The sequence below is a fragment of the Rattus norvegicus genome, chromosome 4 (assembly GCF_021556685.1).
Source record: "Rattus norvegicus strain SHRSP/BbbUtx chromosome 4, alternate assembly SHRSP_T2T, whole genome shotgun sequence".
Classification (NCBI taxonomy): Eukaryota; Metazoa; Chordata; class Mammalia; order Rodentia; family Muridae; genus Rattus; species Rattus norvegicus.
Window position 1 is genome coordinate 124,796,889 of NC_141537.1, and position 18,977 is coordinate 124,815,865.

Sequence of the window (18,977 nt, forward strand, 5' to 3'; positions counted from 1 at the left end):
GCCTCCTCCTGTGCTGTGCCTAGCCTTCCAGGGCTCAGCCGAAGGAACAAGGCAAGGCCAAAAGTAAAGGGCCTGAGGAGTCGTGGCCAGCCCACCACCCAGATTTCATGAGTGGAAGCCACATGCCTTCCGTCCCACCACCTTGTCAGTTTGGACCTCCTCAGTCAGGGGGAGCCTTGACTCTTCAGGAATGAGGCAAGTACACTTTCAAGAGAGGAAGCAGAGTTTGGTTCAGAGTTGCCCGGTGACAATGCCCCTTTAGGCAAGTGTTGACACTGTGGGTGGGTGTCATTCTGGACCCCCTTTCAAGAGGAACTTGTCACTTAATGTCTTCATAAATACCACATCAGACACATGTGTAGACCTTTAGATCAGTTCTTTGTTTTCTTTCTTTGACTCTATTAAGAAAAGAATGTTTAGGGGTTGGAGAGATGGCTCAGTGACTAAAAGCATTGGCTGGCAACTCTTCCAGATGATCTGGCTTCAGTTCCCAACACCCACGTGGCCTTGCATAACCAGCTATAACTCCAGTTCTGGGTGTTCTGTCACGCTCTTCTGGCCTCTGGGGGCACTGCATGTACTTGATACATTGGTACACATATATGCATGCAGGTGAAACTCATGCACATAAAAGAAAAGAGGACCTAAAAGAACAAGTAAGGTCCCCAGCTCCGAAAAAAAGAAAAAAAAAAAGAAAAAAAAAAAAAAAAGAACAAGTAAGGTAACTATGGACTACATGACAATTTGAAAAGAACAAACAGCTCAGGGCATGAGGGAACCAGGGTGCTCCATTCTCCATGCCAGAGGTCCAATCAGTCCTTGTGTTTAGGGGTGGGAGAGGGTGAAGTGGGAACCATGAGAGGTAAGAGAGTGAAGAGAGCACAGGAGAAGCTTTGAAATGCAAGCTTCTTAGGGTTATCACAAAGCCACTTATGTAATAAAAGAATAATTAAAGGATGAATCGGAAGATTGATTGAAAGGGAAGAATTAGGTAATTAACAGTGCCGGTAATTGTAGACACAGAAGAGAAAGCACAAAGGTGGCATGGGAACCACAGAACTTCAGAGCGACTCGGAATCTCAAGGCTCTGCTCAGTACCAGGTAAGCCTGGAGTAATGCCAACCAGAGCAGACAGCTGGGATCCCAAGGCCTAGACTTACCATAGCCACGCCCCGGGTGTCCTGGTAGGCCACATTGATGATGTCCTGGGTGCTTGTGTTGAGGAAGAAATAGCCAGAGCCTTCTGTGATGTGGAGTTCTACCTGGAGGGAGATGTGGGGATGAAAGGGGTCAGGCTGGGAGGCAAAGAGTGCACAGTTCCTCATGTGAGGGGGTGGTGGGCAAAGGTTACCTGGACACCAGGATGGTTATAGATGGTCACTTCTTCTGGACTGACCCTCACATCCTCTACGAGTATAAGCTCAATGGAGGCTGACACAGGTACTAGAGGGTCACGCTGAAAGGGAAAGGCCAACACTGTCAGGTCCGTAAGGTCACGGACATCACCAGCTCCCTCCGAGAAGAGCGGGGCTTGATGCCCCAGGTGGAGGTCTCATTCCAGGAATGGAAGCTTCAAGCAGTGTTAACACCCAGAGGACTCCTGGGAGGCAGAGAGAACTCCCCATCCCCAGGAGGTCAAAAGCATATGTGAAGTTCTTAAAAGGCCATCTGTAGGGTGTGGGGCTCCAGAGGGGAGCCCAGTGAGGCCACTCAAAAGCTAACAGGTTCTATAAGAGGTAAGAATGGGATGGGGCGAAGACATCTGGGACAGGAGTAGTGAATATCTGCCTCAGCAGGCCACCACAGGAGAAATGGGGACCGCTTTCTCCCAGAGGAAGCTTCCTTGTCTCAGCATCCTGGCTCCCTAGGATGTAAGCCCCCACTTTCCCAGTCTATAAGTATCTATTGTCTCCATGGCATTTTGGTAATAGCTTAGGGGGTAGCCTCACAGGGTGTATATCATGCACACAGGTCCATTCTTGGAAGACCCTTCTAATTCCTCAAATGTACCCATTGCTCTCCCCCAACCCACCCCAGCCCCTGTCAAGCAGCACATTTGCCTGAAGCCCTCGAGAGATGCTGGGGAGCAGGGAAAAATCAAGCAGGTAGTGATCTCCAGCAAAGGAGGTCCAGGCAGAATCTACACAAAACCAGGAGACGTCCTGCTCTTGCCCATGGTCCCACCCACTGTGTCCTCTGGGAGATACCAGCTGCTTCACTCCGGCTGCACTCAGGTGGGACTGCTGGTAGCCAGTCGCCGTGGCAGAGATGGCTGTGGTTCCTGATGCCTCGTGAACCGAAACTGTCTGCAAACCTGAGGGCACAGGCGGGAAACAGGTATCAGTCACGGGTCCCTTGGTTACCTTGGCCAAGGGACCTGAGACAGATCCGACTGCTTTGGATCCTGAGCCCCTGGTTCCTACTGCACATGTCTAAATGGGATTAAAACACAGTGAAGCTGGGTGCACTGGCGCAGGCGTGAAATTTGAGCACTCAAGAGTCAGGAAGACCAGTTTGAGGCCAGCTTGACTGCATAGGAAGAAGACCTTATCTCCAAAAAAAGAAAAAGCAAACAAAAACAGGAACGGTAGCCAGCTGCCATGGCTTGTCTTTAATTTCAGCACTAAAGAGGCAGAAACAGGTGGATCTCAGTGTCTTAAGTCCAACCTGATCTACATAGTGAGTTCTGGGCCAGCAAGTGCTACAGTGAGACTATGTCTCAGAAAGGGAGGAGGGATGGGGAGATGAGCTCTCTCTATTTCATGGTTCAGTTCTGAATGAAGGGAAGCCCCAGACGCCTGATGTCCCAGGCATGAACTCAGTGCAGGACCTTCCTGGGTATCTATGGCTTCCCACATCTCCTCCAGCTCCAGGTCTTAGCTAAAGACCTGGCTTACCATGTAGTTTCTTTTGGCCATTCCCATCATCCTGGGATACCAGCTGCATGGGCTGGTCAACCTCAATGCTGGCCAGCAGTGGCCGAAAGGACTCCCACTGGATGCTCAGAGAGCTGAAGTTATCGAATCGCCGGCCTTGTTGGTCATAAGCACCCAGGTCTAACAGGGGATTGCGGTGACTGGATACTGGAACCTAAAAGAAACAATGAACAGATGTTGTGGCTACACCTGGACTCTGGCACTACTGTCTGCCACAGGTATGCCATGGAGCCCGGAGTTTCCCTCATAGGCTCAGATAGCCCTGATGAAGGGGCAGAGATGAGTCATACCGACATTCAGGAATGCCACAACTCAGTGACAAAAGTCCTGTCCAAACTGGCTCATTTTTCTCCACAGGCACTAGGGACTCCCCTTTTCCCTAACAAAATGACACAGGATGCATGCCAAGGAGAGGCAGCCATGGAGAGGCAGGAGTATCTCCCTAAATCTGGACTGACCCTTGGTTCCAGCTCTTCCTTTTCAGGAAGTACAAAGGTTTCCATCTTCGGCCACTCTGGTCAGGGCAGGAACCAGAACCATCTGCTGGGACTTTTTGTTATTTGTCTGTTTGACTGTTTTCCCTACATACATATACATAAGCCTCATGCCTGCAGAGGACAGAAGAGGGCAGGATGGTTATGAACCATCATGTGGGTGCTGAGAATGGACCCAAGTACAGTACTCATAACCACTGACCCCTCTCTCAAGCCTCAGGACCTTATTTTAAATATGAATCCTGTACTGTGGTTTTAGAGAGACAAATTCACACTATAATTCACACTGAAGTAGCAAAATGGGGCAGGCTCTAGCATAGCTTACAGCTGGTCTAATCCATTCAGGCACAGCCCAGAAGGAAGGACTACCTATCCTCTGTCACCTTAGGGTAACTGTCACTAAGTCTGGTGAGATGTGACAAGTGATTTGTGGTATTCCTATAGAATTACCCTCTGAGACCCTCTGAGGTCTATGCACAAACGTTCTGCATAATGGCTCCTACTGGTGGATACCTCGAGACCATGTAGATAAGAGCTGAGTTTACATTGCACAGTTGAGATGTGTGGCTGTGGGGGTGGGGACTGTTACTGTGGCATGGCCATCCTGATAGATGCTGCACCAAGCTCCCTGCCTCCCTCCAGGATCCCTCTCCGATTGCTTGTAGCTCTCCTGGTTCCAGACAAGACTAAGCATGCTGCAATTTAAAAAGCACTCCTTCATGTCAGTAACTTGGCTCTTCAACTGGGCACACCAAGAGTTTTAACTGGACAGGGCACAAGCAGGGGAGCTGTGAGTGTGGACAAGGACTGCAGAGCTCTTTCCCCAGACATCTCACCCTTCCTCCCAGCTTCCAGTAGAAAATCAGTGCTTTCCTGGGAAAGGCATCAGGTTTGTGCAAGCATGCCTGCAGGCTAACTGGAACTTTCCCACTTTACAAAACAAAGCGCTGTGGCCGAGACTCTTTCCAGAACTTGCTCACTCTCACAGGCTTAGAGTGGAACACAACAGGCCAGATTCTCCAAGGACTTCCTGCAACATTGTTTTCTCCTTAAGCACCAGCTCAACTCAGTCCTGGACTGATGAGCCCCCAATACACGGCAGCACCCAAGATTGGTAAAAGGAACACTGGTTGACCTGCCTGGGAGACCTGGTCCTGACCTGGTCTGACTGCAGTCAATCATTCCCGCTGGCTGACTCCATTCTGGTGTTTCACCTTGCCGATAATTTACTCTGCAAATGCCTCCTAGGTGGCCTCTAGATTTGGAGAGCTATAAAACTAAATTGATACTGCACCTAGATGCACCTTGGGGATATATCTTCTTCAAGGTCCCCTAATGGGACCATAAATCGCAGGGGCCACGCCTGAATGGCCAGCTCATGGCTCGGGAACACAAGGACTGATGGATCACATGGCAGTTCTGTGTCCAAGGCCCATTACTTCTTGCTGACACCAACAACACGTAGTCTATTCAGAGTCAAGCTCCATACTCAAGCCGTTACCTTTCAGTCCAAGGCAGCTCTGGACTAACCCAATCTGGCTGCGGACAGACCAGGAACCCCTCGCTGAGTAACTCACCCGAGCTTAAAGACAGGAAGACACATCTATGTGTGATCTGGTTTTCTTCCTGCTGCAAGCTCAGCAGCACAGACTGCTCAACGCGAAGGCTGATGCTCCGGGTTAACACCCACTCCCCATGCTCTTGCTGTCTTAGTGTCCCTAAGTCTACACGAGGGTGTCTCTCAGAGGGACTCAGGGACAGTGTACTCCTGGTTTGCTGCTCTCTTACCCACGGTTGTTGGCTGAACTTTTGGCAGGAGCCAGGCTCTGTTCTGGTGACTGGCAGAGACTGAACTAGGCAAGCAAATTCTATAGTGATAGGTCACTGTGGGAACCTGGGAGTGAGAGGACTGGGAGGAGGGGTCAGGTATGCTGGGGCAGCTACCCCTTTAATTGAAGCCAAAGACAAAGGAGAACCTGGATAAAGAAATGAGGGGCTGGAGCAGGGGCAGCAGAAAGGCATGGGACCAGGAAGGGGAAGCTTTAAGACCCAGGGCTCAGCCTATTCAAGCCCCAAGCACTGATAGCAGGTAGGGGGAATGACAACGTATTCAAGCACAAAAGGCATGGAGTCAGAGGTAAGAACAGCTAGGGACTAGAGACCCCAGGTTCCACAGGCCACAGAAGGTACTTGGTGTTGCACTGAGCCCAACTGTAAGACACAAGCAGAAAAGGCAGAATATATCATGGCTACTCTCCAGAATCTATATCCAGTCACATCACCCATCATTGGCCTCTGTCACCATCAATGGTTGGCTCCCACAGCAGGTGGGACTTGAACACAGGCCGATGATCTTTCAAGCTGGAATCATAGTGAAATTTCTTCACTGACTTTTGCTGCTTGCCTCTGGCAGGGAGCCCAGCAGGCAGATGTTTCCTGAGAATCCAAACTTAGCACAATGCTGTTCCCTCTACCAAGGACATTACACAAAACAGATGTGAACTAAACGGTAAAACATGCAGACAAACCAGGTAGAGAGAGATACAGAAAGACAGAGACAGAAAGAAAGACAGAGACAGAGAGAAAATGACAGGTGATGTAGACTCACGCATGTGTGGTAGCTAAAATGATCTCATAGAAGCGGAGAGCAGGAGGGAGTCATTGGAGGCTGAGAAGAGAGGGGAGGGGCAGAAGGATGGGATGTAGCGCTGAACACAGGCAGCAGTAAGCTCTGGGGTTCTGCAGCATGGGGGGGGGAACTAGATATCAGAATAATAGATTACATAAAGAATGGCAAGGGAACACTTTGAAGCTTCCCCATACAATGAAAGCATCATTGGGGAGGGAGGGCTGCTCAGACTGATTTGATAGCTCACAGATATATGTATTAATCACAGTGAATGCCATACATGTGCAATAATATGTCAACAAACGTTTGAAGCAGGTAGCAAGTACAGTTCCATCCCGTCAAGCCTCCAAGTTAAGATAAAGAAGTCTTTTCCTGAGCACCCCAATCCGAGGCCAAAAAGAGAAAATAAAAAGACGGTCATTCATTCTGCAGCAGACACTGGGGCTAAGCCACCTGCAGGCTCTGAGTCTGTAACCCTACCACCACCACACTCCCCATTTCCTGATGAGAGGGAGAAAAGGGTCCCTGTAGGCTTAGTGGTGAGTGCACAGAAGCTGAACCTCTTACTGTAAACCACCCTTACTGGCCCAAGTGACACCAGTGAAGGAGGTAAGTGAGGGTCTGTGGAGTAAGGGCTGGAAGGCAGAATCACTGCACGGATCCACACCAGAGCCGCAGGAGAAACAACTGTACTTGACTCCAACAGGAGAGGTGAAGGCTGGTCCTCAAGCCTCAGGCATTACAGCGGTACAGCAGCCATACAGCTCTCCTAACCAAGCTTCTAACAGGTGGGTGTGGATCAAAGGCAGAGCGGTCCTTCACCTACCAGGGACCCAGCTCTCACAGCACCTGCCCCACCTGCATCAGAAAGTTCATTCGGATGTGCAGGAGGCCTGGGTGCAGAGAGCTGAGCAGTAACTACTCTGAGATGGCTTTGAGAAAACACAGACCCTAGAAGGAGTTGCTGGGTTTGGAGATGGGTAAAGTTGGTTCTGCATTTCAACTCCACCCACCTCAAAGACGGTCATGGTGATGGGGGAGAAGAGGCTATGAGGTGGAGGCTCTAAGCACACAGAACTGGCCTAGCAGCCACATGCACAGGAGGGAAACCACAGATCACGGCTGACTTCAGAGCTGTTGTTTCTCTTGCTGTCTGACCTCCCTGGGCCTTTCCCTTAGCTGCACTAGGCTGTCATCTCCTTGTCCACCACTTCCTCCCAGCCCTCGATGGCCCTCCTGCCTCCCTGGCAGCTATATTCTCCACAGCACTCCCGCAGTGGCCCTCTCATCTCCCAGTGTCTCCTCACCCTCCTCAACACTGTTGTTCCAGAACCTGGTGCTGAAGGACCTGAGGGATGTCCTGGAGAAGTATGTGCTGGAGGGATGAGGAAACCATGACTTCCTCCATGCAGGGCTGAGGCTACTTTCTCCCACATCCCTGAGCTAGATACACTCAGGGCCCTGGGCTCTGGGGCTCCAGAGCTGAGGATTAGACTGGTCCCAGCTTCTGGGGAAGCCAACCTGTAGGTGTTACCCCCATTGCAGCTAGTGGAAGGCCCCAGGGACTTTCCTTCCCCTCTTGACACTTTGAAATGTCCTGTCCTGTGACAATACAATGCTGGTGTCCCCTCTCCTCACAGCTCCCAATCCTACTCTGACTACACACAAAGACAACACCCTGCTTGAACAGCTGAAACCACAGGACACTCCACTAGGACTCCACAAGATCCTCATGTGCCCAGCAGAGGGCAACAGTGAATCTGGAATCAGAAGCAGTGGGGCCTGAGGGGTTGTGTCTTGCTTGGCCGTTACAGAAGCTCCTGGACTTAGGATGAGGTCACACCCCAATGAGCCCATCATGAGTTAACACACCACAGCCCACTGTGCCCCACCCATATGTGCTCTGCCATGCAGACTCTGACAACAGCTGACAGTACACAAAGAAGGTACTCTGACATGGGACTGAGTGTCCAGAGCTATACATATGGATTGCAGATCTCCATGGAGCATCACTTTCCCCTGTGGTGTTGACGCTGACTGTGGTTCTGACTGGTTCCACTGGGCACAACTTTAAGGGACGATGAACTGCCTATTACTAGCCTGGGAAAAGACCAAAACTCCAAACTGGCTTCTAACAAGTGCCTGTTACCTTCCCACCCCTATAACATAGAAAACCAGAAGTTAAGTATGTCTCTCTGTAAGCAGGGACCAACTACACAACTTTGGGAAGTCTCCCACCTCTGCAGGCCCTGGATTCCCTCAGGCTAGGTGCAAATGGAAACACACCATACAGCTCTGGCTGTTGAGATTCAGGTTCCTGCATATGGAGTCCCAGCTCTTAGAACACTCAAGACCATGGGTGCAGGGAGCTAAGGTTCTCTTGTCAATCCAGCAGGCAATGTAATGTCTCCTCGCCCCCAAGGGTAGCCATACTCACCACCTGCTTATTCTGCTGCAGCAATGGACAAGAGAGGTCGAGCTGCGGGAGGGCATAGACAGGCATGAGAGTAAGCCTGGACGGTGGGGCGCAGACGGATTTCACCACAGTGGGCTCCACAGCAGGGAAGGGGTTAGAGAGGCTGGGCCGGTTCCCCACAGACAGGGCGATGACCTAGAGGAACAGGAGGAGCAGTCAGACACCTGAGCGTAGTCCCTCCTCTCTGCACTGAGACTTAACTTCTGCAGGATGGGGATGATGCCTACACCCCAGGTACCATCTGCAAACATCTCAGAGGAGAGGCAGATCAGGAGATGCCTTGTGGTTTCCCCAGGACATCGGGAAAATCCCTTAGTTGAATCTATGCCCTGGACACATGAGAGAGGAATCTGTGCTAACTTCAGATGTAGGAATCTGCACACTGAAGGTTAAGAGATCTTAATTGTGAAAGAATGGGTCACAACAGGGACTGTGCAGGACAAAGCCCAGTGGAGAGGCCAGAGCCACGGGTGGAACTAGCCGACTCCATGCCCACTTTCTCCTTGGAGCTAGAGGAGAAAGGCCACACTGGCCACCTGCATGTGATACACAATAGTGCACAGGTCAGGGGAGGAGCTGTCAGAAAGGCCCGCTTGTGGCTGGAGTGGGGCCTCTGAAGTCAAGTGGAGCCTCTGGTTTTATATGCAATACAGCTAACAGCTGCACATGAGGGAGCGAGCATCCCCAGCCTCCTCAGTGACAAACAACGGTGAGGACAGAACAGTCTGCTTTGAAGTGGGAGGAGGGAGGCACCTCCTGACTTTCAGCTGGCTCTGGCTGCCCATGATACCACAAGGCAGGAAGGCCTTAGATGAGACCTACCCTAGAGTCTAACTTCTACAGGCCAAGGCAGGAACTCAATGACTCAGACAAGCCAAGATAACTCACTGCTACTCTTAGTCCCATTTATTTATTTGGTAGTATGCATTATTTCTTGTTCCTTTTTAAAAAAGATTTATTTGTTTTATTTTATGTGTGTATGGGTACTTTGCCTGCATGTATATGTGCGTGCAATCGAATATCTCGTGTCATGCCTGGATCTCCTGAAACTGGAGTTGCAACAGTTGTGAGCTGCTACATGGGTGCTGGGAACTGAACCTGGGTCCTCTAGGGTTGCAGCCAGTGCTCCTAAACGCTGAGCCATTTCTCCAGCCTCAGCTTTTCTTTTTCTTAACATTGTCCTCTACTTCTACTAGCACCTCTAGTGGGGCCTTTCTCCATGCACTCTCTCGGTCACAGCAGCCTGCTCTGGATTGCTGATGTTAGAGGGCTCTGTCAGGGTGTACGCGTGCACCTTCAACTGACTTCACGTTCTTTTCAGTTCACTTTTCACTCTCACTTTTCAGTTCATGGTTCTGCCTGCTTTCTATTCCTGTTTGGGGACTCTCAGAAACAGATCCACCAGAAGCCAGAAGGCCCACAGACTTGGCCTGAGGAAAGGGGCACTATATCCAGTCACAGGGAACTCAGGATATGACACACTTGGTTCAGTCCTTTTAACCTTCCAGTGTTTTTTAGTGTTTCAGCACTAAAACCAAAAACAAAACCAAACTCTACAAACATTGATGCTGGGCACATTCACTTATGCCTGTGATCTCAGCACTTACTTGGTAGGCTGAGGCGAAGTGAGTTCAAGGTCAGCCTGTGCTACAAAATGATAAAGTGATTTCCATTCAAGCCACCCTCAGCTACATAGGGAAACCCTATCTCAAAACAACCAAAAAGTTTACACATACAGGTATTGGCACATCCCCCCGAACCCTGAAAGAACAAGCAGGTCCAGGGTCATGATTGTTTTGACAGCTGCCCAGCCCTGAAACATGGGGCTTTGTGACTCCTGATCTCAAACCTCTACCCCTACTTTGTAGAAAGAGATGGGGGATACTATAGCCCTGGGAAAGAGGAGGCCACTCTGACAGGCTGATTTTAAGAAAACCGATATGTACTGGGGACTCCAATAGCCAGCAGGCCACTTCTCTGAGCCTTGGACTCCTTTGTCCTTGGATATAAGGAACAACATTCTCATAGCTCTCTGAGGACAGAGTAGATTTTTCTATCTCTCCCAATAAGCAAGGTGGGACTGAGGGTGGCTGTCCACTCACCTGCTCACCCAGGGCCTGGCAGGTCACAAGGACCCGGTGCTGCTGGTAATTCCGAGAGGCTGGAGGACCCAAGAGAGAGAGACTGATGCTGCCTGTGTCTTCAGAAGTGACATTCCGAAAGAATTTGGAAGGTTCCAGGACCCATGGCCTGGGGCCTCCTTCAAACAGCATCTCCTTTGAGGATCCCAGGGTTACCACAGCAACAGAAGAGGGATCCACAGCCTGAAGAAAGAAGGGGAAGGCTTAACATTGCTCTGGGAGGAGGTGGCCAGGCAATGCTGGGCACCCACAAGTCAGGTCCCCACCCCACTTGGGTGGGCTGCCAGGCAAGCGATGTGTCCTCTTTGAAATTCAGTCTCCTGTGCTTGATGTCCATGAGTTAGGGGCTTTGGGAAGAATTAGGTCCACACTGGACCAGGGAGTTCACTAGAGTGCAGGGTACGGTGGTACACAGTTTAATTCCAGCATTCAAGAGGCAAGGGCAGGGGCAGGTGCGTTTCTATGGGTTTAAAGCCATTACTCAAAACACCACCTTGACTTGTATACAAATAAATTTGATGGGGACATTTTCTCAACTGGGGCTCCTTCTTCCCACATGACCCTAGCTTGTTGTCAATTTGGAGAAAAAAAAAAGGGACAGGATCTATGGAGAGAGGCCATCATCTAACCTCCAGGAACACTAAAGAGAAGGTAGGGGACAGACAAGGCAAATGAAGAAAGGGCAGGCACGACTCACCTTGAGGGGCAGGTAGGCAGCAAGAGTGATCTTTGCACCCAAGTGCACATGGCCATGTGTGTAGCTGACAAGGAGGGTAGTGGACCCCTGGGCATCAGCTCTCACTTTGACTCCACTGCAGTGCTCAGGCCCTGGTGGCAGCCTCCCTGCACAAAGAAAATCACATGTTAACATGAACTTGTTCTTCAAGGGGAAGGCACAGCAGGCCAAGGGCCCTTTTCACTCCAGTCTTCATATACAACTTGTTATTATCATTTAAATTTTCCAAAGGCTAGAGTTGCAGCTCAATGGTAAAAATGGTTGCCTAACACAAATGGCTCTGAGTTCCATTCCCAGCACCACAAAACACAATTAAACAAAAGCAATGTATAATTCCTGTATAATACACAGATCTGGTACACATACAACTGGCAATGGCTTCCTATCTCCCCCATGTACTCAATGTACTGTGTCCAGGATCCAGCTTAAGAGAGAGCTTACCAGGGCTGGGGATTTAGCTCAGTGGTAGAGCGCTTACCTAGGAAGCGCAAGGCCCTGGGTTCGGTCCCCAGCTCCGAAAAAAAGAACCAAAAAAAAAAAAAAAAAAAAAAAAAGAGAGAGAGCTTACCAGCAGTCCAGACTCCCCTAGAGGCCTCCCCTTTGGTCTAACTCCTCCCCATTTCCATCAGAACAGTCTTAAATAAAGAGGGGTTGGGATCGTGGGCTGTGCTGGTCTGCCTGTCTCCCCAAAGTCCAGAGTCTTCATGGTCAGGAAGCCTTTATCCACATTTCTGTTTACTGTTCTGTTGTGGGGGTGAACGCACAGCATGACTTCTTCAAGCCACCATGAACATTACAGGTTCCAGTCTGGGCTGTGCTACACAACACCAATGAACTCCAGCATTTCTGTCGGCTGTGACCAGAGGAAGGGGACCAGTGGCAGGCATGCATGTGTGTAGGTAGGCATGTATGCAGGTACGCATGTGTGAGGCATGTGTGCAGGCAGGCATGTATGCAGGTATGCATGTGTCAGGCATGTGTGCAGTGAATCTCTCCCAGTCCACCCTGCTACCAGCTGCTTTTCATCTGTGCTATCCTTTCCACCCAATTTTAATTATGTTAGCAAGAAATGTACTAATGTCGTGCTGGTTTGTGTTTGTCAGCTTGATCCAAATGAGTTGCTCTAGGAAGGAAACTCAGTTAAGGAACTGCTCCATCAGGTCTGCTGTAGGCAAGCTGAGCAAGTCTGTGGGGTATTTCCTTGGCTAATTATTGATGTAAGAGGGCCAGCCCACTGTGAGCGGTACCACCTCTGAGCGAGTGGTCCAGGACTGTATAAGAAAGCAGGCTGAGCAAGCCAGTGAGCAGCGCGGTCTCTTCTTCAGTTCCTGCCTCCAGGTTCCTCCCCTGGCTTCCCTCAGTGATGGACTGGAAACTATAAGCTAAATAAATCCTTCCCCAAAGCTGCTTTTGGTCATGGTGTTTTAACACAGCAACAGAAAACCTAACTAGAACAAATCTGAATTATGGTGAAGCGAACAACAGAGAAACTTCTCATCTCAAAAGTGGGGAGGGTGCAGTCGTGGTGGTGCAGGCCTTTAATCCCTGCACTCCAGAGGCAGAGGCAGAGGCAGAGGCAGAGGCAGAGGCATATGTCTTAAGTTCAAGGCCAACTGGCTCCACAGTGACTTCCAGGATAGTCAGAGGTTAATAGTGGGACCTGGTTGATGATGGTGATGATGGTGGTGGTGGTGGTGGTGGTGGTGGTGGTGGTGGTGGTGGTGGTGGTGGTGGTGGTGATGGTGATGATGATGGTGGTGGTAGTGGTGGTGGTGATGGTGGTGGTGATGGTGATGATGATGGTGGTGGTGGTGGTGGTGATGATGGTGGTGATGATGGTGGTGGTGGTGGTGATGGTCATGGTGATGATGGTGATGATGGTGATGATGGTGATGGTGGTGATGGTGGTGGTGGTGGTGGTGGTGATGGTGATGATGATGGTGGTGGTGGTGATGATGGTGGTGGTGGTGGTGGTGGTGGTGGTGGTGGTGGTGGTGGTGATGGTGATGATGGTGGTGGTGGTGGTGGTGGTGGTGGTGGTGGTGGTGGTGGTGGTGGTAGTGGTGATAATCCCACCTCAACTCTCTTACGTACAGTGACAGGCCACAGGGTTGTTCAGATCCTACCACCAGCTGCCACTCAGGCCCTTTGACTTGCAAAACTGAAATGTCCGGTGTAAACGGCAGTCATTTTCCCTGTCTGTATGAGCTTGCCTACTATCAGCAGCTCACCTACAACCTATGTGGAACCAGGTTAGCACTTATTCTCATGTGACTGGCTTAGTTCTCCTGGCGCAATGTCCTCAAGACTGCTCAGTGAGGCACCACAACAGAACTTCCTCCTTAGAGCTGAGCATGCCTGTGCCCACTCCTCTGCTGAGCTAACTGCCCATGTGGATAAAGCTGCTGTAGGCTGGCAAAGATGTCTTCACATTTGTACTTTCAATAACCTTAGGTCTATTCTAGGAATGGGACTTCCTGAGTTACACGGCTTTAAGTTTTGAGAACCCATCACAGTGGCTGGAATTAACATCCTCCAGTGGTGCATGCAAGCTTGTTTCCTTACATCCTAATGCTTTCTGGTGCTGTGATAGAAGCTGCCCCAGTGGGTGTACTTTTCAGTGTGTTTCTTCTTTGAGATTTATTTTTAACTATGTGTGTGTAATGTGAGTGCATGCACGTGATGCCCGTGGAGGCCAGAAGAGGGTGTCGGATCCCTAAAACTGGAGTTGCAGGCAGTGGTGAGGTGCCTGATGCGGGTCCTCTGGAAGAGCAGCCCGTGTTCTTAACCACTGAGCCATCTCTCTAGCCCTCTCCTGGTAGTTTTGCTCTGAATTTCTGTGGCAACTGATGAGAGTGGGCATTGTTTCCTACGTCAGTGCCTACTGCATGCAGCATTCACAGAGATATCTGTTCAGGTCCTTTGTGCATTATTGAATAATTTCTGTTTTATTGTTGATACACAGAAGTTCTCCATGTATTCCAGACCTTAACCTTTACTAAGAAATGGTCTGCAAACACTTGCTCCAGTCCATAGTTATTTTTGCCCAATGGAACCTGATACAGTCCCTTCCTCAGAGTCCTGCTACGTACCCTGGCCTGGAGAAGCTGACTCTACCAATTTATCTGCTCCATGGGCCATGTGTGCCCCAGGATGGCCCTCACACATATTAGACATTCACTGCCCCAGCCTGCCAAGTCCCAGAGATTCCCATCCAACACTGTTCACTGAGAGAGATTCCAGCATTTTCTAAGGGAAATTTTGACCACACAGGATTTGTTTTGGCTGCTGTCTTCAGAACCTAGATTCCTTGAAAAATCCTCCAGATGTTCAGAGGGATGTCCACGTGTAGTCCTCTCAGGAGGTAGGGCTCTTGTACCCATTTCCCATGACCCATGGAGAAAAGAAGGCTCAGAGAGATTGAACATCATGCCACTAAGTGAAGCGGCCTATCAGTCTTGGGGATGTTGAATCACAAGCCCTGGGTTTCCCCCAAAGGCTGAATAGCACCCTACAGTCGCTCTGTAAGATGGACATGGGATTAGTACATGAAACAGTCCATCTCTGGCTGCTAGTGGTCCCTCTCCCTCAAAATGCCACTTCTTCCACCCACAATAGCTAACATGCGGAACATTAGATTTTCTAAGGCCACCAGCTAGTGGTTTTAGTGGGGCACTTCCTAGAGATGTCCTCTTCCTCTGTGTAGCTCTGGATGTCTTCACAACCACAGGGTACACACAGTCACCTGACAAGCATCTGTGCTGCTAGAGACTCCATCCCTCTCTGCTCCAACAGCTCCAGTGGCTCCCAGCCTCTAGGCTTGAGCCCTCAATGATGGAACAGGTCCTGACATTCTAGGCTAACCATGAGACAATCCCTGCCAGAACTACCAACCATGGGTCACAGCATGGGCACATTCACTCACTGAATGCTGTCCTCGTTCTTGTCCACAGCCTGCTCCTTCACATATTTTGTAAGCTGCAAATCCCCACCCTCCCTGGAGCCACTTCTTCGAGTTCATAGAAACTAGAGCTGCAGGTCTGTGCCCCATCCCTGCACAGACCACATGGAGCCATAAACAACTAAGCTGCCCCTGTGTCTTCACTGGGCACACGGTCCACCAGCAGCTCCTCCTGTTATAGGCTCAGTCTAAACCAGGCAAACTGCCTGCTCCACACATGCAAGCTGACACTGCCACGGTCACTAGCAATAATACTACCCCAAGACAGGAGGCTGAGAAAAATGTACTCAGGGTGGCCTGGGCCTGCCACAGGCATTATGACTCAACTAATCAAAACCCCATGTATATATTATAGTGCGAGCAACTGTTGCATTTCATGAACTAAAAAAGGCCATTCTTCATGTTGTGGCCCCTCTGGTGCCCACAGATAACCCACACCACCTGGGCCCCAATTCTGCTACTGGTTTACCTGGCAATGGCTGGAACACACCCTGGTTCTCCACCTCCACCACCAGGTCAAAATGGGAGCAGTCGCTCAGGGTGACCACCTCGCTGCTCCCACCGGGCATGAGGCCACTGATTGTCAGGGGCAGCTCCAGGGTGTGACCCACTCGAGCCTCCACCTGGCACGGGGCAAACTCCATGCTGCTGGGCTCAATCACATACACCTAGAGAAAGAGAGGAGGCTCAGGCCCATCAGGCTCCACAGAAGGAAAGCTCTCTGGGCTGCTAAGTACTGTAGTGGGTGGGACAAGGAGAAGCGCTGGGCCAGTGCCTGGGTGGGTGGTGGGGGTGTTGCAGCAGGGATTCTCTCCCAGTCCTCTCCTCCCAGTCAGAAAGGCTATCCCAGCCTCCCTCCCCTGACTGGCAGTGAAGCACAGCTACCAGGAACTACCCATCATACTCCATGTAGCCATGCAGTCAGTTTTAACTGTGGTACCGGCTGCCTCCTGAGGACTGTCTCTGGTGTCAGTTACAGAGGAGGAAGGGATTGAGACAAAGGACTCAGAACCGATCCCAATATTGGGTAGCTGCACTTCCTCTGTCAGGCCCGGTAGATTCGCCTGTAACTGAGGACGAACCTATGTTGAACATACGTGTGTGGATCCCACTGAAAACCCGCGCCCCTTTAATGTAAGAGGAGGCTGCCCTGGACACACCATGAGACTCGAGATAAGAAGGGGAGCACGGATGTAGTGAGCAACCACCCCGCCTGACAGCAACTGGGGCTCTCAGTCAGTCAGGATCAAATGCCAGTAACAGGTCACCTGGACCTGCACTGTAACAGAGCAGGGGAAGAGGAGCCAGGAAGCCCTCCTCTGACTTCTCTGTGGAAAACGTCCTGCTGTTGTCTGTGATTACTCATGTGCTCTGGCTGTTGTGTGGACTCTTCTGGCTATGCCAGCCACTGTTTGTGTGCTGTATTCTATCCATCCTTGTTATGGGGGTTGACTCCTTGAGATCAGAGCTGGGATGGACCCATCCATCCCCAACACAGCACAACCACTGGGCAGAGGAATAAGACCTCTGATCACTGCCTGAGGGCGAGGTGAGAGGGGGAGCTGGGACCTCTGTCCTGAGCCTCTCCACAGGATGTCCCGCTACCCTCTTACCTTCATCTCACCAAAATGGAGAGGGTTCTGAACATCATGTGCCCGGATCACACTGAGGCCAGTGTCACCGCCTGTGGTCATGACACCCTTGACAGTAACCGTGGCAACCATGTAGCTCGAGGAAGACCAGGTGAAGTTCCCACTGCCCCCATGGGCCTAGGAAGAAAATGATCATGGGACCGGTCAGCCCTCTGCCCCTCCCTGCCTGGGGATGTACAGGGTTGGGGCGAGTGTGTGCTCTTTCTCTCATTCGCTCATTATTACACAAACATGCTGATCTATTCACACCCAGGTATTAGCTGCCCATCACACACACCCACACACTCACACCCACAAAGAGACACACACAGACACAGACACTGACACAGACACAGACACACACACACACACACACACACACACACACGCTCGCATGCATGCACTGGCCTGCTCACAGATTCCCACTCCACACATTCATATACCTGTTCACACTCGCCATTCGCATGTCTCCGTACACTCAGTCACATCTGACACCTACATTCACACTAACCTACGTCAACACCGTAAACCCACCACACACACTCTTGGGCTCACTCTCAAATATATACATTAGCATAGCATTCACGCACATCTCATACATTCAGAAGTCACACCTACACACACAGACAAGTCCTGCCTGTGGAAAGATGTCTCCCAAGCCGACATTCCCTCACTTTCTCCACCCGTCTCCATTCTAGATCTCCTACTCTGGGGACCTGGGGACTGAAAGACAAACACACAGCTATGACCAGAGCTCAGACCTGGGCAGAAACTACCCTGGTCATGGAGCCTCCTGCAGAATTCTGCTCTGGGGCTCACACAAGCACATCTAGCACACAGCTCTGCCTGCTCCTAAACATCTTTGGTCAACCTGATCTAGAAACATACTTTAAGGTGACACATTTTAGTGTGCAAGTGCCCAGTTCACACAGGATACCTGTCATCGTTTCTTCAGGCAGACCACAGGAGTGACTACTGGGAGCTTGAGCCTAGCTGAGCACAGTCCCTGACGACAGCACCATGTGGGACTGAAGTATCACTGGGCACTAATGATAAGCATACTGTAGGGAGGGTGGTACTTCCTCTTGAATTCAGGTTTTCCTATAATTGTATTTGTATTACTTTTAAAAATAATCTTTTAGAAGAGTTACTGCTGAGCAGAACTCAGACCTGTATTCTATTTCTGTGTTTTAGCTGACTTGGTTTACTTTCTGTGGATGTGATAAACATCTGGACCAAAAGCAAGGTGGGGAAGAAAGGATCTATTTCAGGTTACACTTTCAGGTCCCGTCCATCACTAAGAGGAGCCAGGGCAGGAACCAGCAAGCGGGAGCTGACGCAGAGGCCATGATGGTGCTGCTGACTCAAGTGCTCACCTTGCTCTTTTCTTTTTCTTTTTCCTTTCCTTCCTTTCTGTTTGTTTGTTTGTAGGCCTGGCTGTCTTGGAACTTCCTATACAGTCCAGACTGGCCTTGAACTCTCAGAGCTATGCCTGCCTCTGCCTCCTGAGCACTGTGATTGAAGTGCGTCACTGTGCCCCACTCAATGGTTTTCCTATGCACCCCAGGACCACTGCCCAGGGGCTCAGTCATCAATCCAGAAAACACACCGAAGGTTTCCTTAGCAGGAGAGTTTGTTCTAAACCAACATAGTTAGAACTACATAGTTTTGATCCTGTCTCAATAAATATATACAAAAGAATTTTAAAAACAAACAAACAAAAAACCCCAGCCAGCATCCCATGGAAATCTCCCAAAGAAAACACACAGAGGCAGCAGCTCACCTACCTTTATAGTATATTGATAGGCTCCTGTCTTTGGTTGCCATGGAAACGTCAGGATGCTGGGATAGAGTGTGATGGGTATATGAATGTCTACTTCTTGCTGGTTCCACACAGGTACCTGAAGCACATGGACTCCACCATCCTACAAGGATGAGATTGCTGCTGTCACCATGGCAACCATATATCACTA

At 50.3% G+C, this 18,977-nt stretch overlaps 1 protein-coding gene across 1 annotated transcript in view; it reads right to left on the reverse strand.

Annotated features, from left to right (window-relative positions):
- Nup210 (nucleoporin 210) overlaps positions 1-18,977 on the reverse strand; it is a 97,942-nt gene that overhangs the window by 41,044 nt on the left and 37,921 nt on the right. The window contains 10 exon segments of the mRNA NM_053322.3: positions 1,161-1,262; positions 1,352-1,456; positions 2,208-2,314; positions 2,898-3,090; positions 8,497-8,670; positions 10,638-10,859; positions 11,374-11,519; positions 15,843-16,041; positions 16,987-17,142; positions 18,792-18,929. Of these exon segments, the coding sequence (NP_445774.1) occupies positions 1,161-1,262; positions 1,352-1,456; positions 2,208-2,314; positions 2,898-3,090; positions 8,497-8,670; positions 10,638-10,859; positions 11,374-11,519; positions 15,843-16,041; positions 16,987-17,142; positions 18,792-18,929 (1,542 nt within the window).